Below are 24,943 nucleotides of genomic sequence, written 5' to 3'. Positions count from 1 at the left end.
GGCAGCTGCAGTGGCTAGGGGCCCTGGCGCGCCTTGTCTCACTCTCTACAACACCTGAAATCTTTTGCGGCCCCACACTGTTACTTAGTTCGAGAAGCTTTGGGGTTAAGAGACCACACAAAGCAACATATCTCACCACTGTATCAAAACAAATTTGTATCTTCACACCGGGAAGGCCCATGCCTGCGTCCGCACATCTATCTACGTGTAAGTTTGCAACCGAGCACAGCGGGCTCTGCCGCAGCCCCAGGGGCACCACCCGAGCCCTTCCAGGTGTCCCGCAGGAGGTTCCTGGTTCCTTTTTCTCTGGGGAGCGCTCCAAGACCCCACCCTTTGGCCTCAAGCTAGGCGTTAACCAACCAGTGTTCGGGCTCACGTCCCAGCTACCGCTAAAAACAAGGCCACTCCCTGGGCCTGCCCCCTCGGACCACAAAGCCGGTTCTCCCGGTGCGGCCGTCCCTCAAGGCGCCCGGGCCCCTTCCCATCCTCGGGGACGCCTCTCCTAGGACCCCGTCACCGGCCACCGCACCCCGTCCTCATTCCTCCCCACCAGCGCCTGCCTCGGCTCCGCCCGAACGTCCCTGTCCCCATGACTGCGAGGTGGCGGCCCGGGTCGGCTTCGGGTGGCCAGTGACACGGCTCCGCGCAGGGAAGAGCCGCAGATGCCGCGCGCTACCGGCTCGGGGACGGTGGCGTGAGTCCTCGCAGTTGCTTTTACGACAACGTGCGGCTGCGCGGAGCGGCTGACGGCAGAGCCGCGCTGCTCCCGGAGAGGTCACTCCGGAGACCGTGGAGGCTCGGGGCGGGGGTCGGTGTCGGGATGTGGCGCGTCTGTGCGCGACGGGCTCAACGTGCGGCCCCCGGGGCCGGGCTCGGGGCCCGGTGGACGGCCCTGCGGGAGGGCCCGGGAGCTGCCGGCGGGAGTCGGCGGTCCGGCCGCGCTCCGGCTCGCTGCTGCAGCAGCGCGACCACGGGGTATGGCGGGGTCCGGTCGCTGTGCGGCTGGAGCCCCGGCTCGGGCGCCGCTCCACGGAGCCGCTTTCTGCGGCAGCTTTTGGGATCGTCCAGCCGCCGCTGGTACAGTCTCCCGCCTCATCAGAAGGTGAGTCCTCGCCCTCAGACCCTGTTGTCCTTCAGGGGTGAACTTCTTGTCCGAATCCTCCTTCTGAGAGGCCTCAATGAGCTATTGCTCTCAGGATCCGTCATAGTCCCTTGTCCAAGACCTGGCTTTGCTCCCAAGCTTCCCACGTGTGATCAACTTCCACTGAAAGATAAGCTCCAATCCTGGAGCTATATGCAAAAAGATCTGTCGAGTTCGCGTGGTTGTTCGTATCCGTAAGGCTGGAGGAGGAAGCCTGTCACTGGAAGTCATAAACTTTACTGGGCAAGAACTCCCTTATATCCTAAATGCCCAATTTGTACTGGATTTAGTAGTCTCTTTGCATGCAGTTGTATTAAATGAAACCCCAGACTAGAGTGAGCATTAAATATCTCTTCTAAAATTATTTCTTTTTGTCCTCCAGGTTCCATTGCCTTCTCTTTCCCCTACAATGCAGGCAGGCACTATAGCCCGATGGGAAAAAAAAGAAGGGGAAAAGATCAATGAGGGTGATCTAATTGCAGAAGTAAGTGTTTTGGTTGGTGGTTGTTTTTTAAGGTAGGGTCTCCCTCCAGCCCATGCTGACCTGGAATTCACTGTGTAGCCCTCTAGCCCAGGCTTACCTGCTGTTCATCATGTACTCTCAGGGTAATCTCAAATTCATGATGATCCTACCTCTGTCTCCCAAGTGCTAGGATTAAAGGTGTGTGCCACCATGCCCAGCTTAGAAGCTTTTTTGTTTTGATTTGATGTGTGTGTGTGTGTATGTGCTTTGGTTTAGAGTGTCAGACTCAGGTTTCAGACTGACCTGTAACTCACTGTGTAGTCCAGGGTAGCCTCAAACTCCTAGCAATCCTGACCTCAGCCTCCCGAGTGCTAGGGTTATAGGTATGAACTACTGTCCCTGGATTTAAGGAACATTTTGGAGATGTTTGGATAGATAAGTTGTTAGCAACTGATTAAACTGAAGTTTACCTAGAATGTTTTTAAACATTTTTATTACATTCCCCCCCCACCACCACCACCCGTGGTAGGGTTTCCCCCAGTCCAGGCTGACCTAGAATTCACTAAGTAGTCTCAGGGTGGCCTGGAACTCACAGTGATCCTCCTACATCTGCCTCCCGAGTGCTGGGATTAAAGGTGTGTACCACCATACCCTGCTCATATATTTTTATTTCCTTTTTTTAAAATGATTTTTGTTTCTTTTTATTTATTTATTTGAGAATGACAGAAAGAGGCAGAGAGAGAGAGAGAGAGAGAGAGAATGGGCACTCCAGGGCCTCCAGTCCCTGCAAATGAACTCTAGATGCGTGTGTCTGCTTGTGCATGTGGCTAACATGGGTCCTGGGGAATGGGGCCTTAGGCTTCACAGGCAAGCACTTAACTGCTAAGCCATCCCTCCAGCCCTACCATAGAATTTTAAATACCTGCTAATAAGTGGCATAAAACTAATAAACCTAAGCTTTGTCTTAAAAGGTTGAAACTGATAAAGCCACTGTTGGATTTGAGAGCTTAGAGGAGTGCTATATGGCAAAGATACTTGTTGCAGAAGGTACCAGGGATGTTCCAGTTGGAGCCATTATCTGCATCACAGTTGGAAAGTAAGTAGAACCCTTTTAATTGTTGGCATTCTGAGCTTAGAGTATTTTAACTGTAAGTAGAGATTTGAATTTAAAGACTTTTTAGAGACTACTGGGGAGCTGAATTTACCTTATACCCCTTATCTTTATACATTGTTTTTCTTCCTCAGGCCTGAGGATATTGATGCCTTTAAAAATTACACACTGGATGCCTCAGCAGCACCTCCCCAACAAGCAGCCCCAGTACCAAGTCCAGCTGCTGCTGCACCACCTACACCTTCTGCTCAGGCTCCTGGCAGCTCGTATCCCACTCACATGCAGGTGAGGCTTAGCTTCAGAGGTTTGAGTTGAATGATTTTTTATATGTACAGTTTTCATAGCTATAACATTCTGGAAAACAACTACAAGTAGTTAGCTCTTCTTGTTTGAGAGTATATAGAGATTCAACTGCAAAGATTGACAATTTTTGTTCCTAATTGTTATTTTGAAGTATACAAACTTGGACAGTCCCTTAACCTTTCTTAGCCAGAACATAGCACATGGAAAATTATATAACAAGTTTTGAGGGTGTTTTTTACTTTTGTCTTTTTTCCTATGCAGGTAGTTTGTAGTAGGTACCAGGTACCACCTGTTGAAAGAAAGACCTCACTGGGGTTTTCCTTTGACAAGGGTCATCTCTTCTTTTTTTTTTTTGTCTTTGTTTTCTGTTTTTTCCAGGCTGACCTTGAACTCACAGTGATCCTCCTACCTCTGCTTCTCAAGTGCCAGGATTAAAGGCATCTGCTACCATGCCCACCTGAGTAATCTCTTTTCTAAACATAAGTGAAGCATTCCAGTAAAATTCATAAATATGAAAATTGACAATAAAGAATAAGTATGGAATAGAAATACAGAATAATTGCCAAAGGAAGAGTATGACTCCTTTCAATGCAACTGTCCAGACAGAAATTGGCCTTATGCACCTTACAGTGCCTAGCAATACCTTCACAAGACCCTTATCATAGCAGGAAAAGACAATGACATCAAAATAAGACAGACTAGAGCCAGGCGTGGTGGAGCACGCCTTTAATCCCAGCACTTGGGAGGCAGAGGTAGGTGGATTGCTGTGAGTTCGAGGCCACCCTGAGACTATATAGTGAATTCCAGGTCAGCCTGGACTAGAGTGAGACCCTACCTTGAAAAAAATAAAAAAGAGACAGACTAATGCAGAAAGGGAGGGGATATGAAGGAAAGTGGAGTTGTGAAGGGGAAAGTGGGGGAGGAGAGGGAACTATCATGGTTTATTATCTGTAAGTATAGAAAGTTGTCAATAAAAAATAATACATTAAAAAATACAGAATAACATTGTAACAAAGCAGGAGGCCATAAATGTTATCACTATTGATTCTATGAGCTGGATCAGTTTTTAGGATACTAAATCAGTATATTAGATAATTAGGGATATCCTATATGTACTTTTTTTTTTTTTCTCTTTGAAGTAGGGTTTCACTCTAGCCCAGGCTGACCTGGAATTCACTATGTAGTCTCAGGGTGGCCTTGAACTCATGGTGATCCTCTCACCTCTGCCTCCCAATCTTCCTACTTTTGCTTCCTGAGTGCTGGGATTAAAGGCATGAGCCACCACGCCCAGTTTAATTTTGTTTTTTTAAGGTAGGAGCTTGCTATATAGCCCACGCTGACCTGGAGCTCACTGTGTAGCCTCAGGGTGGCCTCAAACTCACAGTGTTCCTCCTACCTCTGCCTTCCAAGTACTGGGATTAAAGGTGTGAGCCACCATGCCCAGCATATTTACATGTTTTTGTTTTTCAAGGTAGGATCTCACTCTAGCCCAGGCTGACCTGGAATTCACTATGTAGTCTCAGAGTAGCCTCAAACTCAAAGTGTTCTCCTATCTCTGCCTCCCAGGTACGGGGATTAAAGGTGTGTACCACCATGCCTGGCATATTTACATTTTTGTTGTTGTTGTTTTTCAAGGGAGGATCTTACTTTAGCCCAGCCTGACCTGGAATTCACTATGTAGTCTCAGGGTGGCCTGGAACTCAGAGATCCTCCTACCTCTGCCTCCCGAGTGCTGCGATTAAAGACATGCGCTACCATGCCCAGCTATTATATGTTTTTATGTTGAAAGTAGATCAGAAACTACTCTCTGGGCTAGAGAGATGGCTTACTGGTTAAGGCATTTGCCTGCAAAGCCAAAGGACCCAGATTCGGTTCCCCAGAACTCACATAAGCTAGATGCACAAGGTGACCCATGTGTCTGAAGTTCGTTAAAAAAAAAAGTTGGGCGTGAGATCCTTCCTCAAAAAAAAAAAAAAAAAAAAAGCTGGGCATGGTGGCACACACCTTAAATCCCAGCACTTGGGAGGCAGAGGTAGGATCATGGTGAGTTTGAGGCCACCCCAAGATTACATAGTGGATTCCAGGTCTGCCTGGGCTAGAGCAAGACTCTGCCTTCAAAAAAAAAAAAAAAAAGAGTTATGGCGAGATTGCTTAGCAGTTAAGTTGCTTGCCTGCAAAGCCTCATGTTTGAGTCTCCCAAGTCCCACATAGCCAGATGCAGTGATGTAAGCATGCAGTGTTACACATGTACCCCAAAGGGGTGTATGCGTCTGGAACTTGTTCCCAGTGGCTGGTGTCCCTGGCACGCTCATTGTCTCTTTCTAACTCTTTCTCTCAAAAACAATTTTTTTTCAAAAAGAAAGAACTAGCCATCTTTTTTTCTTAAAGATTAAGACTTAAGCTAACTTCCCTTCCTTTCTTCCTTCCCTTCTCTTCCTTCCCTCTTTCCTGCCTTCCTTCTTTCTTCTTTCTTTTTCCTGAGGTAGGGTTTCCTAGAACTCATTCTATAGTCCTAAGCTGGCCTTGAGAGAACACTGAGTGATCCTCCTAACTCTGCCTCCTGAGTGCTGGGATTAAAGGTGTGTGTTGCCACTTGCCTTATTGATTTTGTTTATTTATTTGCAAGCAAAGAGAAGCAGAATGGGGCACCAGGCCTCTAGTCTCTGCAAACAGACTCCAGATGCATGAGTCACTTTATGCATCTGGCTTTACTTTATGTGGGTACTGAGGAATTGAACCTAGGTTGTCAGGCTTTCCAGGCAGGTGCCTTAACTTCTGAGCCATCTCTCCAGCCCCCAATTGAGCATTTTTTTTTTTTTTTTCCGGGGTAAGGGTAGGGTCTTAACGGTAGCCCAGGCTGACATGGAATTCACTATGTGCCCTCAGGGTGGCCTTTAACTCATGGCAATCTTCCTGCCTCTGCCTCTCAAGTGCCGGGATTAAAGGCATGCACCACCATGCGTGGCTCTGAGCATGTTTTCTTATGAGAGAGAGAGAATTGGCACACCAGGGCCCCTAGGCACTGTAAACTCCAGACATGTGCACCACCTTGAGTGCATGTGTCACCTTGTGTGTCTGGCTGACATGTGTTCTGGGAAGTCACTCCTGGGTCCTTAGGGCTTCACAGGCAAGCACCTTAAACATTAAGTCATCTCTCTAGCCCCCAAAGAGCATTTGTTAAAAAATTAAACCTTGTTTTACTTTTTTTCATTTCTACAGTTTTTTTTTATTGAAATGATTTTCCCCTCAACATAAAGTTATTCATAATTAGATAAAAAAAAGAAGATAGCTAAAAAAAGATAGCAAATGAAATTAATAGTGATTGCATAACCATTGGAATTCAGTGGACAACCGTATAACTAGGAAAGCAATTTTGTTTTTGTTTTTTGAGGTAAGGTCTCACTCTATCCCAGACTGACGTGGGATTCACTGTGTAGTCTCTGGCTGGACTTGAACTCAAGGCTGGGATTAAATGCATGTGCCATCATACCCAGCTGGGAAGCAATTTTTTAATCAGCCATTGTATTATTTTGATTTTGTTTAGATGGAGATGAATTTTATATGAACAGTTTTGTGGGGACTTGACGTAGCTCAAGTGGTAGAGCATTGTTTAATATGCATAAAGGCCTGAGCTTAATTTTTATCCTTTTTTCTTTGTGCTTGTAAGTATATATGGTATGCATGTGTGTATGTGGACTCCTCACATTTGTGGTATACATGCAAATGTCCAGTGTTAATCCCTCTGCTCCCCCCTACCACCTCGAGATAGCCCAGGCTGACCTGAAACTTACCCTAGCCCTAGGCTGATCCTCCTACCTCACCTTCTGAGTTCTGGGATTAAAGGCATGTGCCACCATGCCTAGCTTCAAGTCTTTTTTGATTCACATTTGCCTGAATGCTTTTATGTGCAAGGCTTCCTCATATTAAGTAATCTGTATTGTTTTTACAGGTGCTTCTTCCTGCCCTCTCTCCCACAATGACCATGGGCACAGTTCAGAGATGGGAAAAAAAAGTGGGTGAGAAGCTAAGTGAAGGAGATTTACTGGCAGAGATAGAGACTGACAAGGCCACTATAGGTGAGATTTCTTCAGCTCTTATTGGTTGAAACACAGTGTTCCAATGAGGAAGAGGATTCTTTTATGATATGAGTGAATAATAAATTTTGTGTTTTGGGCTGGAGAGATAGCTTAGTGGTTAAGGTACTTGTTTGTAAAGCCTAAGGCTTTCAGTTTCAACTTTCAATTCCCTAGTACCCAGGTAAGCCAGATGCACAAGGTGGTGCATGCATCTGGAGTTTGTTTGCAATGACTGGAGGCCCTTGCACAACCATTCTCTCTCTGTCATAAGTAAATAAAATAAAATAAAATTTTTTTTAGGCTGGGCATGGTGGCGCACGCCTTTAATCCCAGTACTCGGGAGGCAGTGGTAGGAGGATCGCCATGAGTTTGAATCCACCCTGAGACTACTTAGTGAATTCCAGGTCAGCCTGAGCTAGAATGAGACACTACCTCAGAAAAAAGAAAAAAATTTTTTTTTTCCAAATTTTTATTAACAACTTCCATGATTATAAAAAATATCCCATGGTAATAACCCCCCCCCTTTCATCTTTGAAACTCCATTCTCCATCATATCCCCTCCCCTTCTCTTTCAGTCTCTCTTTTATTTTGATATCATGATCTTTTCCTCCTCTTATGATAGTCTTGTGTAGGTAGTGTCAGGCACTATGAGATCATGGATATCCAGGCCAATTTGTGTCTGTGGGGAGCATGTTGTATGGAGTCCTACCCTTCCTTTGGCTCTTACATTCTTTCCACCACCTCTTCCACATTAGACCCTGAGCCTTGGAAGGTGTGATAGAGATACTGCAGTACTGAGCGCTCCTGTGACTTCTTTCCAGCACCATGATACCTCTGAGTCGTCCCAAGGTCACTGCCATCTGAAAAGAAAATTTTCTACCGAAAGTGAGAGTAGCATTACTATAAGGGTATGAACATTAAGAGAAGTGCTTACTGGGCAGTTTGATAAGCATAGTATATACATTTAGCCAGACAGCAGCAGACGTTAACATCCCTAGGGCTCATGACTACCTCTGTTTTAAGTTTTCAGTATCAGGGATGTATTCCCTCCCATGGAGTGGGTCTCCAGTCCAATTAGAGGGCAGTTGGTGTCCACCATGACAGATGTGCCACTATTGCACCTTTTGGCTCATTTGGTCTGGCTGGCCAAATATAAGGCTTGCAGTGTCCACTGTTGGGTATCTTCACTGGTGATTTCTCTTTCTTCCATTGAACTGCATGCAGAATGGCTTCTTGCAGGTTTCTGTCAGCTGGTCTACATGGAGGAGGTTATCAGCTCAGTTCCAGCAGGATTTCTCAGTGGCCTTGTAGCCCAAGTATGTGGAGTCTTCAGCAATAGGGTCTTACCATCTATTCCTGGTGGGAAATCAGGCCCCGGCAATGTTTTAGGGGCATCAGGGACCTCCCTGGCCAACAACTCACTGGAAGGTATCCCATCCCTGAAAATTCTATCAACAATCTACGGCTCCTGAGTGCTCCATTGTCCAAAAAAGTAGGATTCCATGTGATTTATTTATATCCTGTTAGATTTTGATTAGCCCTTCCTCCACCTTTCCTTTACTCCATCTCTTCCCCTGACCTCACTTTGGGCCTTTTCACCCCCAGTAGTCTATTCTTCTACTTACACATATACAATACCATCCTATTAAGTACCCCTTCCCTTCCTTTCTCTTCCCTTTATATCTCTTTTCTAGCTTACTGGCCTCTGCTACTGAGTTTTTTTCTCAAGATCATTCTTGATTACATAGGAAGTTGGAGGCCAGCTTGGGATACATAAGACACTCCAGGAAGAAAGAGACTCACTCTGGAGTCCCAGGATAGCCTCAAACTCACAGTGATCCTCCTGTTTCTGTCTCCAGAGTGCCACCAAGTCTGAATCTCCCTTAAGTTTTTATTATTTGAGAGAAAGAGAGAGAGAGAATGAGCACACCAGGGCATCCAGCCATTGTAAATAAACTCCAGATGCATGTGTTACCTTGTGCATCTGGCTTTATGGTGAGTACTGGGAAATTGAACCTAGGTTCTTATGCTTTGCAGGCAAGCGCCTAAACTGTCTGGGCCATTTCTCCAGCCACTCCCATACGTTTTATTAGAAGAAATAATTCTGAACGAGGTGGTGGCTCTTGATAATAACAGGAGGCTGAAATAAAAGGCTTGCTGGAGTGTGAGTTCAAGGTGAGCCTGAGCTACAAAGTGAATTCCAGATCAGTTTGGGCTAGAGTGAGGCCCTGCCTCAGGAAAAAATAATAATAATAAAGTAAAACAAAATAAAATGAAAAGATTGTTGATGATCTGTTGATTATGTATCTTGTAAAGGAAAAACAAAGACCTTGGAAACAATAGACTTCTGTGTTACTTGAATACTAGTGTTGCTGTGGTTACCAGGAAACTATGGTTCACTTTTATGGGTTCCTAGACTTGGTGAAGAAGTTACAAATGGATTCAGAAGGCAAATTGAGGACTATTTTATGAGAATTTGAGGAAAAAACAAGGGCTGCCATGCTGTGTATCTTGGCAGCTTCTATAGGAGGGAGATGGAGATAAAGAAAAGGTCATATACCTTTTGAGTAAGGTTAGAAGTGGAGGTCTGAAAGCAGCTGTAGGAAGCCTACAGAAAAAGAGTTTTACTCTATTTTTCAGGTGCCTTCTCTTTTTCCTTTTTTTTTTTTTTTTTTTTTTTTTTTTTTTTTTTTTTTTTTTTTTTGAGGCAGGGTCTCACTCTAGGCTCAAGCTGACCTGGAATTCACTACGTAGTCTCAGGGTGGCCTTGAACTCATGGTGATCCTCCTACCTCTGCTTCCTGAGTGCTGGGATTAAAGGTATGTGCCACCATGCCCGGCTTCTTTTTCTTAAACGTTTATTTACTTAGAGAGAGGGAGAGAAAGGGTGCACCAGGGCCTCTAGTTTCTGCAGATGAACTCCAGACACATGTGCCAACTTGTGCTGGGTACTGGGGAATTGAGTTTGGGTCCTTTGGCTTTGCAGACAAGTTTCTTAAACTGCTGAGTCATCTCTCCAATGCTCTTTATGCTTTTTTTGTTTGTTTTGTTTTGTTTTTCAAGGTAGGGTTTCACTCTAGTTCAGGCAGACCTGGAATTCACTGTGTAGTCTCAGGGTGGCCTTGTACTCATGGGGATCCTCCTACCTTTGCCTCCTGGGTGCTGTGATTAAGGGCGTGAGCCACCATGCCCAGCTCCTCTTTTTCCTTTTTTGACTTTTTTTTTTTTTTTTTTTTCTCGAGGTAGGGTCTCACTCTAGCCCAGGCTGATCTGGAATTCACTATGGACTCTCAGGGTGGCCTTGAACTCACGGCAGTCCTCCTACCTCTGCTTCCCAAATGCTGGGATTAAAGGCGTGCGCCACCACTCCTGGTTTGACATTTTTTTTGTTTTGTTTTTTGAGGTAGGGTCTCGCTCTGTCCCAGGCTGACCTGGAATTAACTATGTAGTCTCAGGGTGGCCTCGAACTTACAGCAATCCTCCTACCTCTGCCTCCCGAGTGCTGGGATTAAAGGCATGCGCCAGCACACCTGGCTGACAACTTGTATTTATTGAGCTGATTGTTTTACAAGGAACTAAAACATTTAGTGTTGTAAAAATGAAATTAAACCCAGGTGTGGTGCTGCACACTTATAATACCAACATTCAGGAAGAGCATGAGTTTGGGGCCAGCCTGAGCTACACAGTGAGTTCAAGGCCATACTGGGCTACAGAGCAATGTGATGTTTAAAGAAAAGGGGGGGAGGTAAAAGCAAAAGCTTCTGGAGGGGACAAGTTTGCTTCCAGATTTTTCCTTTCTGCACTTACACCTCTACTTGATAAACACATATTTGATAACTCCTTCTATTTCCCCACTGAGACTACTCCTCAATAAAAGATACATTGAGGGCTGGAGTGATGCTCAGCAGTTAAAGCACTTGCCTAGAAAGGCCAGGGACCCTGGTTTGATTCCTCAGTACCTACATAAAGCCAGATGCAAAAGGTGGCACATGTGTCTGGAGTTTGTTCACTACAGTGGCTAGCCTATTTTTTTTCTCTCTCTAATAAACATATATAATACATTTGAATATTTTATTTATTTATTAGAAAGAGGGGAGCAGGGGGAAGGAGGAAGAGAGAGAGAAAAACCTTAAAAAAAATGTAAGTTGTCAATACCATAGAAATGCCAATAGTGCTGCATTCCTTCACATTGAAATATTTGGGGTAATAGCCAACTACAACCTGTTTGAAAGGTTCTGAGAATGCTTGGGGCTGAATATCCATACCACCGTCCTGGTTGGTAACTCCCTTAACTTGACTTCCATGTGATTCCTATTTTTAGCAATATAAATGATACCATCTTAGTCCTGAGAGTCTACATGAGGGGCCCTTAGAGATTTTTATTTTTGTTTTCTAGTTTTTTTGTTTTTCAAGGTAGGGTCTCACTGTAGCTCAGGCTGACATGGAATTCACTATGGAGGCTTGGTTTTCTTGAACTCATGGCAGTCCTTCTACCTCTGCCTCCCAAGTGCTGGGATTAAAGGTTGAACCATTATGCCCAGCAAAAGAGGGTTATTTTTTCTTTTTGGTTTTTTGAGGTAGGATCTCCCTCTAGCCCTGGCTGACCTGGTATTCACTATTTAGTCTCAGACTGGCTTTGAACTCATGGTGGTACTCTTGCTTCTGCCTCCTGAGCGATGGCATTGAAGGTGTGCACCACCACACCTGACTTTTGTTTTTTGAGGTAGGGTCTCACTCTAACCCAAGTTGACTTAGAATTCACTATGTAGTGTCAGGGTGGACTCAAAACTCATGGGGATCTTTCTACCTCTGCCTCCTGAGTGTTGGGATTAAAGGGGTACACCACCACCACTGGCTGAAATATTTTTATTATTTATTTTCATGCAGAAAGGGAGAAAGAGAATGAGCATACCAGGGCTTCTTATCACTGCAGCAAACTCCAGATGCATATGTCACTGCATCTGGCTTTATGTGGGTACTGGGGAATCAAATCAGGGTCAGCAGGCTTTGTAAACAAGCCCCTTTAAATTCTGAGCCATCTCCCCAGTCTTCAGTGGTTTTTTTTTTTTTTTAGTTCCAGAATTTGCCTGTATTTTATTCCACTCAGTCTACTTGAATACTCCCATAGCAGGCAAACCCACCACCTAGGGTCACTTTTGTAGATACTCTGAGAGCCTTAAGAGTCACACCTAGCACCTTATGCTCCTACCCTGAAGATATATAACATCAGATTGATTGATATATCTAATAATACTGCAGATAGTTAGAAAATCCAAACATTAAATTAATCCAAGATGCAAAAATCTACATTATAATACAAGAAACCCAAAAATTCAAGACAATATAAATTCACCAAAAAGTATTAATGCATCAGAAATTACCTCCACTGAGACTGATTTAGAGGAAATGCCTGAGAAACATTTCAAAATGTGAGGCAAGCACAAGGTCGCACATGCCCACTAGGTGGCACAAGCATCTGGAGTTCAATTGCAGTAGTTGAGGCCCTGGCAAGCCAATATTCTCTTTCTTGGATGAGTTTGGTCTCAGTCAAGTTGCTGCCTGGGTCGTCGGGCTGCTGCTGTTCTGATTTCTGGAGCTGGGCACTGGCTTTTCCTGTGGGGCAAACCAAGCCTGGCAAGTGTGGCCCTGCAGATCAGCACCCCTGCTTCTGGAACTGCTGCTGTGAAAGCTGCCTCTGCTGTGTCTGTCTGCAGCTGAAGCTGCTGCTGAGTCTGCTGTTGTTGCTGCTCCTTGGTCTGCTGCTGCTGGGGCCGCTGTTACTGGTGCCAGAGTCACTGATGTTGCTCCGGGACTCTTCCTGCTTGTGTCTCACTGTCGGCTCAAGTTGGTGTGGCCGGGTCCTTGGCCGCTGCTCTGTTTGCCGGAGCTGGGCTCAGGCAGTGGGGGAGGGGAGGGAGCCGCAGCTGCTCTCGTTCTCTCACTGTTCCACGTGTTCTTCTACCTCGTGGTCTGCTCCTCCATTGCTCACTGCCGCTCTCCCTTCACGTTTCCTGAGTTGCGGAGAGCGTTGGTGTGAGGGGAAGCTCCCACACCTGGCTTTTCCTGCGGCTGGAGCCGAGCCTGACGGCTTTCTGGTGCCCCGCTGGCGGAGCTGCTGGGGCCACTTTTGCCGGCCTGTGCGGGCTCTGGATGCTCTGGATCTCTCCTACTTCTCCGCTGCTGCTTCAATTTCCTATACACCTCACTTTTTAGTAAAAGTGTGTATTTTGCTGAGTTTTTTTGGTCTCCCCCCCCCCTCAGGCTGCTTTGGCATGGTACCTACACCGCCATCTTAACCGGAAGTCCTCCAGTCCTCAGTTTTATTTAATGATAGTTATCTATAAATATCCATGATATTGGTTCCAGATAAATAATCCACATATGTTTATGTTCAATACAAATGCACTATATATTTTTTAAAATATTATCAGTCTCCTAGATTTGGGGGTTCTACTTATTTTTAAAACATTGATTTTATCTTGTTTATTTATTAGAGTCAGAGAGAGAGAGAGTGAGAGTGGGTGCACCAGGGGCTCTAGCCACTGCATATGAACTCCAGATACATGTGCCACCGTGTGCATCTGGCTTATATGGGACCTAAAGAATCGAAACTGGGTCCTTTGGCTTTGCAGGCATTCAACTTAACCGCTAAGCCATCTCTACAGCCCAGTTCTACATTTTTTGTTGGCTTTGTGTCAGGTGCTATTTTAAACTACTTGAAAAATATTAATTCATTTAAATTATTAACATCTGTGTGGAATAGGTATGATCATTCCTTGGTATCTGTGGGTGGGGGTTAATTGAAGAATAAAAATCTACAGGCATTCAAGTTCCTTACATAAACTGACATTGTAATTTTATGGGAGGGAAGAGTGCTGGGTGTTGAATGTAGAATTCCCAATACAACAGTAAGTGCTATATGAATGGTTGTTGCGGGAATAAGGACAAGAAAACAAGTCTCTGTGTGTTCGGTACAGATGTAGCCAGCTATGACAGATCTTACTACGTAGTACATATAGCAACACTGTGACTTTTGGTTTTTCGAGGCAGGGTCTTACTCTAGTTCAGGCTGACCTGGAATTCACTATGCAGTCTCAGGGTAGCCTTGAACTCTCAGCAATCCACTTACTATCTCCCAAGTGCTGGGATTAAAGATGTGCACCACCACGCTCTGCCTGTGACATTTTTGGTTCACAGTTGAATGAATCCAGGAATATGAGACCTGTAAATGCAGAGGACTAATTGTCCTCTAAGTATTCCCATTTTATGGACAAAAAAATTGCAACACAAGTTAGATATTTTACAAAAAGCCTGTATGACTAGTGTGAGTATAAAAGCCCTTTACTGAAAACTTTTGTGGTGGTGAATTTATAGTATTAATGAAGTCTTTTAGTCCCATGCTTTTTTTGTTCTTTCTTTTTAAGGATTTGAAGTACAGGAAGAAGGTTATCTGGCAAAAATCCTGATCCCTGAAGGCACAAGAGACGTCCCTCTAGGAACCCCTCTTTGTATTATTGTCGAAAAAGAGGCAGATATAGCAGCATTTGCAGACTATAGGCCAACTGGAGTAACTGACTTAAAACCACAAGCACCACCACCTACCCCTCCCCCGGTAGGTACACTTCTAGAATCAAGATCATTTATACTGTTCATCTCTAAAGAGCTTTGGTTAGATGGTCTCCCAAGTTCCTATATGCTTCCAGATCCTATGCACAAGGAAGGAGATTGTTAACATTTATGGACCTGTGTGTGTGTAATACCATCCATATAATGATCCTCTTAGCTTTTTTCCTTCTGCTGTCTTGAGACCTGCTGAGAACAAGACTGAGGTACATGTTCTCTTTCTGCTTTTGGTGTGACTATCTTGCTTATGGATGGTAGGGTTTTGTTCTCCATTTTTTGTTGATTGCCTGAAATATCTGCCATAATTTTTCAATCCTGGTGTTTATATGTTATAGTTGGTCAAGCATATATTTGTAATATGTTGAGACCTTGACTTAACATGACTTGTAGTGTCAGCATATTCTTTGTATTTATACCTCTAACATGAGCCTGTTTTAATTCTGAGCGTAAGTCATACTTCCAATGAAGCGTCCACAGATATTCAGATTATGTGAGTTTAGACTAGCTGTATAGAGGAAACATTCTTGCTCATGGCCTTGCATTAATGGAGAAACACTTTAACATAAGACCTGGTAGCATAATTTTGTATTCAGAAATTACATTAAATAAAGACAGAAACCATGTTAATCATGCACTTGATGAGAATAAAGAGGTGGGAAGAAGCTGGATGTTCTGATTCATGCCTGAAAACCAGGGAGCTCTTAGAGGCTGAAGCAAAATTACTATGATTCAAGGCTAACCTGTGCTATATAGTAAGACCCTGTTTCAATAAAGGTGAAGAAAGGCCCTAAGGATGTTATGTACTGTCCAGTAAGTATTGCTCTGTCTTTGTTCGTGGTGGTGTTTTTTTTTGTTTTTTGTTTTTTGTTTTTTGAGGTAGGGTCTCCATTCTAGCTTAGGCTGACCTTGAATTCACTATATAGTCGCAGGGTGGCCTTGAACTCACAGTGATGCTCCTACTTCTGCCTCGCCAGGGCTGGGATTAAAGGCGTGCACCACCACACCTGGCTTCTGTTATTTTTTTTCCTTTGAGGTAAGGTCTCCCGCTAGCACAGGTTGACCTGAAGTTCACTCTGTACTCTTAGGCTAGCCTTGCACTCACAATGATCCTCCTACCTCTTCCTCCTGAGCGCTAGGATTAAAGGCATGCACCTCCATGCCCAGCTGTTTACTTTTGAAGTATTTTATTTATTTGCAAGGACAGAGTATTGTTCTTGCTGTTCATATTGCTATATTATGTTAACTAGGAAAATACATTATGATCTTTAAGGAAAAAAGGAATATTATTGAATTAAAATGACTTAACGTCATAAGATGTAAAATACTAATCTTTTGTCTTTGTGATGGTAAATAAGTAATTTGTAACTTTTTTCAAAAAGGTAGCCACTGTTCCTCCAACTCCCCAGCCTTTAGCTCCTACACCATCAGCCACTCCTGCACCAGCAGCTCTTGCTGGACCAAAAGGGAGGGTATTTGTCAGCCCTCTTGCAAAGAAGTTGGCAGCAGAGAAAGGAATTGACCTTACACAAGTTAAAGGTAAGTCTCTTTCTAAATAATGGGATTCTACAGTTAAAGTTTTGTTAGATTTCCTCCTTAAGAGCAGCATAGACAACTATTTGGGAGTGAAATGACTTTGTTGTTGCCTCCCCAGAGTAGGAAATTATTACTGTATCTTTTTTCATTTGCCTAGGATCTATCTAGAATTTAGGTGCCTTTTAAAATTTTTCCTGTATTGCTGGGAGCTGCTTAATTGTTAATGAAGGTATGATTGTTGAGCAAAGTTGGGTTTTGCGACTTGGTTATATAGTAAAAAGGAGTATATTAGTACTAGGTTGACCATAGAAATAAGCAAAGCAAAACACAAAGGAGGGATGACTTAAATGACCTAAAATAATAAAATTCATATAAAACTGAGCTAAAGGGCTGGGGTCATAGCACAAGGGTAGAGTGCCTGCCTAAAAGCCCTGGGTTCAGTCCCAGAACTGCACACAAAACAAAGCAAACAAATAGATTAAAAAAAAAAAATCAACCATTCAAACAGAAACTTGAACTAAAGTTCCTCAAGGGCAAGGGAAAATGCATCATTTGTCATCTCTCCACAGAAAAATATAGTGCTTGGTGGTGAGAACATAGACTTGGAATCTTGGTTTTCTGTATACTGTGTCTTTAGGCATTTACTGCTTAGCTTTTTTCTTTCTTGGTCCTATCTTTAAAGCTAAGATAATAAGTAAGTACAATGATTGTGATGGGGAGGTAATATGATGGAGAATGGATTTTCAAAGGGGAAAGTGTGGGGGGGGGAATTACCATGGGATATTTTTTTATAATCATGGAAAATGCTAATAAAAATTTTAAAAAATTTTAAAAAAGAAAAAAAAAAACTAAAATAATAAGCCATGCCTGATGGTGAACACCTTTAATCCCAATACTCAGGAGGGAGAGGTAGGAGGATCCCAGTGAGTTCAAGGCCACCCTGAGACTGCTTAGTGAATTTCAGGTCAGTCTGGGCTAGACCAAGACCCTACCTTGAACTCCGATCCCCCAAATACATATATGTATATACATACATGCATGCATACATTCATTCATATATATATATATTTATACTTATCCTGTAGAATTGTGAAAAGTTAGTGAGCTAAGAAAGTGGAACTCTTAGAGCAGTAAATACTGAATTATCTATTTGGAAAAGGAGGAAATTGCTGTTCTGGACCCTGGCTTGGTGGCTAGTGCTGTGTGCAGGTCACTTAGTCTACTGCATTGAATTTGCACAGCACCTCTTGAAGAATTGCTATTAATATTCAGGGGTCTTCCTCTATTAAATAGGGAAGTTACAATCTGAACACAGATTTAACTTTTTTTTCCCCTTGTTTCTGGTACTAGGGTTTGAACCTAGGGTTTCATGCATTCTTGGCAAGCACTATAAAGAACTTTTTGGAGCTCAGGATTCTTTTAATATTGGAAAATCTGTACCCATATCCCATGTTCTGTTATTTCACTAGTATACTGCCATTCTTTATGTATATGTTATTGGAACCAGAGGTAGAAGGGTAAGAATAACTAAGAGAAGAGGGAGCTGGAGTGATGGCTTAGTGTTTAAGGCATGTGTCTGCAAAGCAAAAGGACTCAGGTTTGATTCCCCAGGACCCATGTAAGCCAGATACACAAGGTGGTACATGCATCTGAAGTTCATTTGCAGTGGCTGGAGGCCCTGGCATGCCCTTTCTCTTTCTCTCTCTCTCTCTCTCTCTCTCTCTCTTTCTCTCTCAAATAAATAGAGTGAGAAAAAGAGGGTCGGGCATGGTGGTACATGCTTTTAATCCTAGGAGGCAGAGGCAGGATCTCTGTGAGTTCGAGGCCAGTCTGGGACTACAGAGAGTGCCATGTCAGCCTGGGCTAGAGTGAGACTCTACCTCTAAAAATCCAAAAAAGAGATAGAGGAGCTGGGCATGATGGTGTACACCTTTAATCCCAGCACTTGGGAGGCCGAGGTAGGAGGATTGCTGTGAGTTTGAGGCCACCCTGTAACTACATAGTGAATTTCAGGTCAGCCTGGGCTACAGTGAGACCCTACCTCAAAGAAAGAGAGAAGAGGGACTGGGTTAATAATAGTATCTGAAGGATTTAGATAAGTAAACATAGTAACAGTGATTATTTTACTAAGAAGGTAGTTTAAGAATCCCAAGAGCTGGGCGCTGTGGCGCACGCCTTTAATCCCAGCATTTGGGAGGCAGAGGTAGGAGGATTGCCAAGAGTTCAAGGCTACCCTGAGACTACATAGCTAATTCCAGGCCATCCTAGAGCAAAGTGAGACCCTACCTCGAAAAAAAAAAAAAAAAAAAAAAAAAGAAAGAAATAAAAAAGAATCACATTATTCTTACCATATAGGCAGAATTAGGCAAATCATTATTATTTAAGCAAATATTCAGTGAATACATCTTTATATCAAGTACCTGTCCATAAGATAAATAAGATTCCAGTTTCATTTGCTTAATGTGACCAACAATAAAGAATTAAGTGGGGCTGGAAAAATGGCTCAGTGGTTAAGAGACTCGCCTGCAAAGCCAAAGGAGCTAGGTTCAGTTCCCCATACCCCATCTAAGCAAGATGTACATGCATCAGGAGTTTGTTTGCAGAGGCTAGAGGCCCTGGCATGCCCATTCTCTCACTATCTGCCTTTCTCTCTCTCTGCTTTTTTTTTTCTCTCAAATAAATAAATAAAATATTTTTTAAAAAAGAATTAAGTGAACAGAAATTTAATAGTTAAGAATGGGCTCAAATGATGGCTTAGCAGTTAAGGTGTTTGCCTGCAAAGCCAAAGGACTTTGGTTTGATTACCCAGGACCCACGTAAGCCAGATGCACAAGAGGTCATACGCGTCTGGGGTTCATTTGCAGTGGAGGCCCTTGCACACCTATTCTCTCTCTCCCTCTCTGTTTTATCTCTCTGAAATAAATAATAAAAAAAATAAAGTTTTTTAAAAAAGAAAAGTATGTGCCAGTGTAATTGTTAAAAAAAAAAAAAAAGGAATGGGCTTAAGAACTTCACCTCATGGGTTTAAATGTCAACTCTTTTTTTTTTTTTTAATGTCAACTCTTATATGAACAATATGATCTTTTCTGTCTGTCTCTGTGTATAAAAATAATGTTGTAAGGATTAATAAGTAAATAAACAATGCCTATGCAGAGAAAACATATTGCCACCATAGTATTAAAAGACTACTATTAAATAAGGTGATTGAACAGCTGAAGAGGAAATAAACCATGATAAACCAGTGAGTGATTGGACAGATACATTTGCAGTCATGACTACTTTTAGATAGCATGTGTGTGGTTGGGGAAGATATTTCTGATGAGGTGACCTGTAATCTGACCTGAAAGATGAGGAGTCAATGATGAGCTAGCCATGTGAAAAATTGGGAAAAGAGCATGTGGCAGATATACCAATGGTGCAGTCTGAAATGGGATAAACCTTGGTATGTTTGTTCCCCATGCTCCATCATGTTCCTCAAAGGGTCTAGCTATAGAAGTTGAGTGTGGAGGGCCGGAGAAATGGCTTATTGGTTAAGCACTTGCCTGTGAAGCCTAAGACTCTAGTTCGAGGCGCAATTCCCCAGGACTCATGTAAGCCAGATGTACAAGGTGGTGCATGCATCCGGAGTTCCTTTGCAGTGGCTGGAGCCCTGGTGCGCCCATTCTCTTTTTTTCTCTCTCTCTGCCTCTTTCTCTCTGTCGCTGTCAAATAAATAAATAAAAATAAGCAAAAATTAAACAATTAAGTGGAAAGAAACAGAGATAAGCTTGACCTGCTAGTCCTAGCTAGTTGAAGGGCCTGCCTGGGCTACAGAGATATTTCTAGTCTAGCCTATAACTTACTGAGACTCTGTCTCAAAAACAGGTTATTGGTATAGTGCTTGTCTACATGCACAATGCCCTGAACCCCAGCACTACAAAATAAATAGAAAGGGGAAAAAAAGGAGCTGGAGAGATGACTTAGTGGGTTAAAGCACTTGCCTGCAAAGTCAAAGGACCCAGGTTCCATTCCCCTGGACCCATGCAGGCCAGATGCTCAAGGTGATGCATGCATCTGTAGTTCATTTGCAGAGGCTGGAGGCCCTGGTGGACCATTCTGTCTGTCTCGTGTGCTCTCTCTGCCTCTCTTTCTGTCTCAATAAATAAATAAAAAAGAAAGAAACAATAACTCAGAGAAAATATCAAAGATCTTATAAATCATGAGAGCTTACGTTTAAAATTGTTTTTAATTTTAGCTGGGCATGGTGGCACACTCTTTTAATCCCAGCACTTGGGAGGCAGAGGTAGGAGGATCACTGTGAGTCTGAGACCAGCCTGAGACTACAGAGTGAATTTCAGGTCAGCCTGGGTAGAGTGGGACCCTACCTCAAAGACACCCCCCCCAAATAAAAACCTGTTTAGAATTTAATTTTATTTGCAAGCACTAACCACTGAAAATGAACTCTAGATGCATGCGCCACTTTGTGCATCTGGCTTTACGTGGTTACTGAGGATTGAACCCCGATCATTAAGCTTTGCAGGCAAGTGCCTTAACTGCTAAGTCATCTCTCCAGCTCCAAAGAGTTTACATTTTATTTACAGAATAATAGCTATTGAAGCTGGCTATGGTGGCACACGCCTTTAATCCCAGCACTTAGGAAGCAGAGGTAGGAGGATTGCCTTGAGTTTGAGGCCACCCTGAAACTGCATAATAAATTCCAAGTCAGCCTGAGCTAGAGTGAGACACTACCTCAAAAAACAATAAAACAAAACAAAACAGAAAGCCATTGACAGACTTGACCAAAGGAAGTGAAATAAATGATTTCTATTTCTGTAGAAATCGTCTTAAACCAAAGCCAACATTCCTGTTAAGATGCTATGGATGGAGCTGATTAGGCTGGCTTGGTAAAGGTAAAAGTGAAATGAAAAGAGACACAACTTTGAGATGCATTTTTTTTGTATAGATTCAACAGAGTTCAGACAAGGACTGGACATGAGTACTTGACAATAGCGATTTCAGAAGGAAGGTGGGTGGAGTCTAGGCTGTAAGAGGTGGGAAAGTGGGTGAAGGAATGGGTAGGTCATTGATAAGGCTTGCCAAGAAGGATGATTAGAAATTAGGTGTAGCTTTAGGGGGATGCGGAGACAAGACAAGGCTTTTGTAGATAAGTGATAGGTAATACGGTGAATTTAGTACAGACTTTCTCAGCTGTATGGCAGTACCATTTTTGTTGTTAGTCTTCTGGGTTATGTTACAGGTATGTTGTGCATGTGACCTGTATACTGTAGGATGTTCTCAAAGGTCTTGGCTTCTATCTAGTAGATAGTAGTAGCAACTTCTTATAATAGCCAAAAATGTCTTCAGTCACTGCTTGGTGTCCTCAGGCAGCAAAGTTGCTCTTGAGATCAGTGGATTCTCAAGAGCAGGGATCAGTGGATGATGATGAAGAAGGATGGTTGTACAGGAACAGAGATTTTGAAAATACAGATAAGGAATGTGATGGGCCTTTCGAGGAATTAAAGACATTTATCTATTTTAACAGAGGAGAGTTGCAGGCTGGGTTTACCAGTTTGGTGGTGGGAGAAGAGAATTCCTTTCTGGTTGCTACTGTTTGGTCAGTAAAGTAAAGTGAGGGCATCAGCTGGAGAGCGAGTCTGGGAAGTGTTAAAGTGAAAGAATATAAAGTCATCTTGTCAGAGATCAGGGAGATTTAAATGAAACAATTGGGCAGTTCTGTGTGTCCATTTTAGGGTTGTATTTCTGAATTTAAGAATTAGTCATCCAGGTGTGTGATTTTTTTTTTTTTTTTTTCAAGGTAGGGTCTTATTCTGGTTCAGGCTGACCTGGAATTTATTCTGTAGTCTCTGGGTGTCCTCAAACTCCTACCTCTGCCTCCTGAGGGCTGGGATTAAAGGCGTATGCCACTATGCCCAGCCAGGTGTGTGATTTTTATTCCAAGTAACATTAAGCTACCCTGGTATAATGAGAAGGCAAGGATAAGGTACTTTGTGGTATCTAGCTCAGCCTTCATTGGAAGGGGAGGTTATGGTTTCTGTCTTTCAAAAAGGAGGGGATTCTAATAGAGGTACTGCCAACCTCTGTTCTAGAGCTCCTGGTGAGGATAAACAGTTCTAACCAACTCAGTTTTCATAATGAAGGAAAGGAATTGGGAAGAACCGCACACAAGGAGAGCCTTTTTAAAAGTCTGCCATGGGGAAGATGAATCAATTTGATCAATTTTTTTCTAGACGTGAGCCAGTGTAAAAGGTATTATAACTAAATTATGAATCTGCTTAAAAGTCAGGATGTGTACTTGGGTCTAAACTTGAACTTAAGAGGTTATAGATGGGAGGAGGGAGGGAAACTGATTGCAGGAAGCCTATGAGAGAAGGGAAACTGATGACAGTAAGCCTATGAAAGAACTTTGAAAGTCCTTCCAAGGCATTGTATTGTTTCCTCCTTTGTCTCTTAAATAGGACAGTTTAGCTTTGGCTAATCAGAGAAACCAGTGAGGGATGGGGAATGAGTGATTCTAAAGATGAGTTAATTTATGCTATCTATGCTACTTTGGAATGCAAAAGTTGACGTGCCGTATTTGTCCAGAAAAATTACTCAGTCAACCCTGTAGTAAAAAATACTTTTTGTTTGTTTGTTTATTTGAGAGCGACAGAGAGAAGGAGGCAGAGGGAGAGAGAGAGACAGAGAGAATGGGCGCACCAGAGCATCCAGCCTCTGTAAACAAACTCCAGATGCGTGCACCCCCTTGTGCATCTGGCTAATGTGGGTCCTGGGGAATTGAGCCTCGAACCTTAGGTTTCACAGGCAAGCACTTAACTGCTAAGCCATCTCTCCAGCCCCTAAGAAATACTTTTAATTTTTTTAAAAAATTATTTTTTGGCTTTTCACGGTAGGGTCTCACTATGGCCCAGGTTGACCTGGAATTCACTGTGTAGTCTTAGGGAGGCCTCAAACTCACAGCAATCCTGTCTTTGCCTCCTGAGTGCTGGGATTAAAGGTGTATGTCACCACACTCAGCTTATTATTATTATTGTTAATACTATTTTTTGGTTTTTTGAGGTAGGGTCTTACTCAAGCTCAGGCTGACCTGGAATTCACTCTGTAGTCTCATGGTGGCCTTGAACTCACAGTGATTCTCCTACTCTGGTGTCCTTACTCTGGTCTAGGCTGACCTGTAATTTATTCTGTAGTCTCAGGGTGGCCTCAAACTCCTAGTTCTGCCTCCTGAGTGCTGGGATTAAAGGTGTGCACCACCATGCCCAGCTCACAGCTTATTATTTATTTGAGACCAGCAGATAGAAAGACAATGGGCACACCAGGGCCTCCAGCCACTGCAAATGACACCAGATGCATGCACCACCTTGTGAATCTGGCTTACATGGGTACTGGGGAATCAAACCAGGGTCCGTAGGCTTCAAAGGCAAATGTGTTAGCTGCTAAACCATCTTTCCAGCCCTCATTGAGGTTTTTGTTTGTATTTTTACTTTTACTTTTTAGCAGATGAGGGTAGCTCCCTATTCTAGTAACAAAATGGGAAAAGATAAAGTACAACCTAGAAGTCTAAAAAATGAAACAGATCAAAAAGGGTCTTCTGAATTAGAATGAATAATTAACAAAGCTAGTATTCTGAGGGAGAACCTTAAGGGCAGGGCTGTGATCCTTTCTGAGTGGTTTTGGTAGCTGGCCCTTGGGAACTTATTTTCAGGATCACAGTGTTGCCTCCTTGGGACTGCATTGCTGTGCTGTTATAGATGTGGTATTTGTGTGTCTTCCAGGGACGGGACCAGATGGCAGAATCATCAAGAAGGATATTGATTCTTTTGTGCCTGCAAAAGCTGCTGCAGTGAGTTTTATTTGTATTTATTTTATTTATTTATTTTTTATTGTGGCGCTCAAACCCAGAAGAGCCCTGTGCATGCTTGGCAAGTGCTCTACTTCTGAGTTACATTCCTAACACTCCCAGCTGGCTTCTCTTTGTGTGTGTGTGTGTGTGTGTGTGTGTGTGTGTGTGTGTGTGTGTGTAGGGGGGCAGTTTCTCCCTGCAAAGTGCTGTGTTCCCATTGTTAGGCCATTCCATGCCTAGTTTTTGAATTAAATGTCTAATTAGCACTCATTTTTTTTTTTTTTGCTTGTAGTATTTGAGTATAACTATTTATATACAAAATCAGAGATGATAAACTGAAGTGAAATATTCTAAATTATGGGGTCTTTATCTGGGGAACATCTGGGATTGAGACAGGATCCTGCTATGAAGCTCAGGCTAACATCAGCTTCCCAAGTGCTGGGTTTACGGGTATACGCCACCACCAGATGTTTGCTTTAAATGAGATATTTAAACTGGGGATAGTGGCATATACCCTTCACCCAAACACTTAAGAGGTAGAGGTGGGAGGATCAGGGAGTACAAAGTTATCCTTGGCTATATAGCAAGTTTGAAGCTAACTTGAGCTACATTAGGCCCTCCCACAAATAAAATGAAATGAAATATTTGTCTTTGTTTTTCCTTTTTAACATTGTGAGCTTAATGGATTTGTTTATATTTATCTCTATTGGTTTTTCCTTAACCACTAGGCCACCTCTCCAGCCATCTTTTGGTTTTTCAAAGTAGGGTCTCCCCGTAGCTCAGGCTGACCTAGAATTCACTATTAGTTTCAGGGTGGCCTCTAACATACAGCAATCCTTCTGCCTCTTGCCTGT

The 24,943-nt window shown here is 43.1% G+C and overlaps 1 protein-coding gene across 1 annotated transcript in view; it reads left to right on the top strand.

Annotated features, from left to right (window-relative positions):
- Nucleotides 1-805: 805 nt before the first annotated feature.
- Dlat (dihydrolipoamide S-acetyltransferase) overlaps nt 806-24,943 on the top strand; it is a 40,592-nt gene continuing 16,454 nt past the window's right edge. The window contains exons 1-8 of the mRNA XM_045146358.1: nt 806-1,102; nt 1,524-1,625; nt 2,576-2,700; nt 2,850-3,000; nt 6,968-7,094; nt 14,518-14,705; nt 16,096-16,252; nt 24,022-24,089. Of these exons, the coding sequence (XP_045002293.1) occupies nt 821-1,102; nt 1,524-1,625; nt 2,576-2,700; nt 2,850-3,000; nt 6,968-7,094; nt 14,518-14,705; nt 16,096-16,252; nt 24,022-24,089 (1,200 nt within the window). The 5' untranslated portion in view covers nt 806-820. The remainder of the gene's footprint in view (nt 1,103-1,523; nt 1,626-2,575; nt 2,701-2,849; nt 3,001-6,967; nt 7,095-14,517; nt 14,706-16,095; nt 16,253-24,021; nt 24,090-24,943) is intronic.

Source organism: Jaculus jaculus, chromosome 3, assembly GCF_020740685.1.
Source record: "Jaculus jaculus isolate mJacJac1 chromosome 3, mJacJac1.mat.Y.cur, whole genome shotgun sequence".
NCBI lineage: Eukaryota > Metazoa > Chordata > Mammalia > Rodentia > Dipodidae > Jaculus > Jaculus jaculus.
The sequence above is the reverse complement of the archived record's forward strand: the minus strand, read 5'-3'. Positions and strand labels throughout refer to the sequence as shown.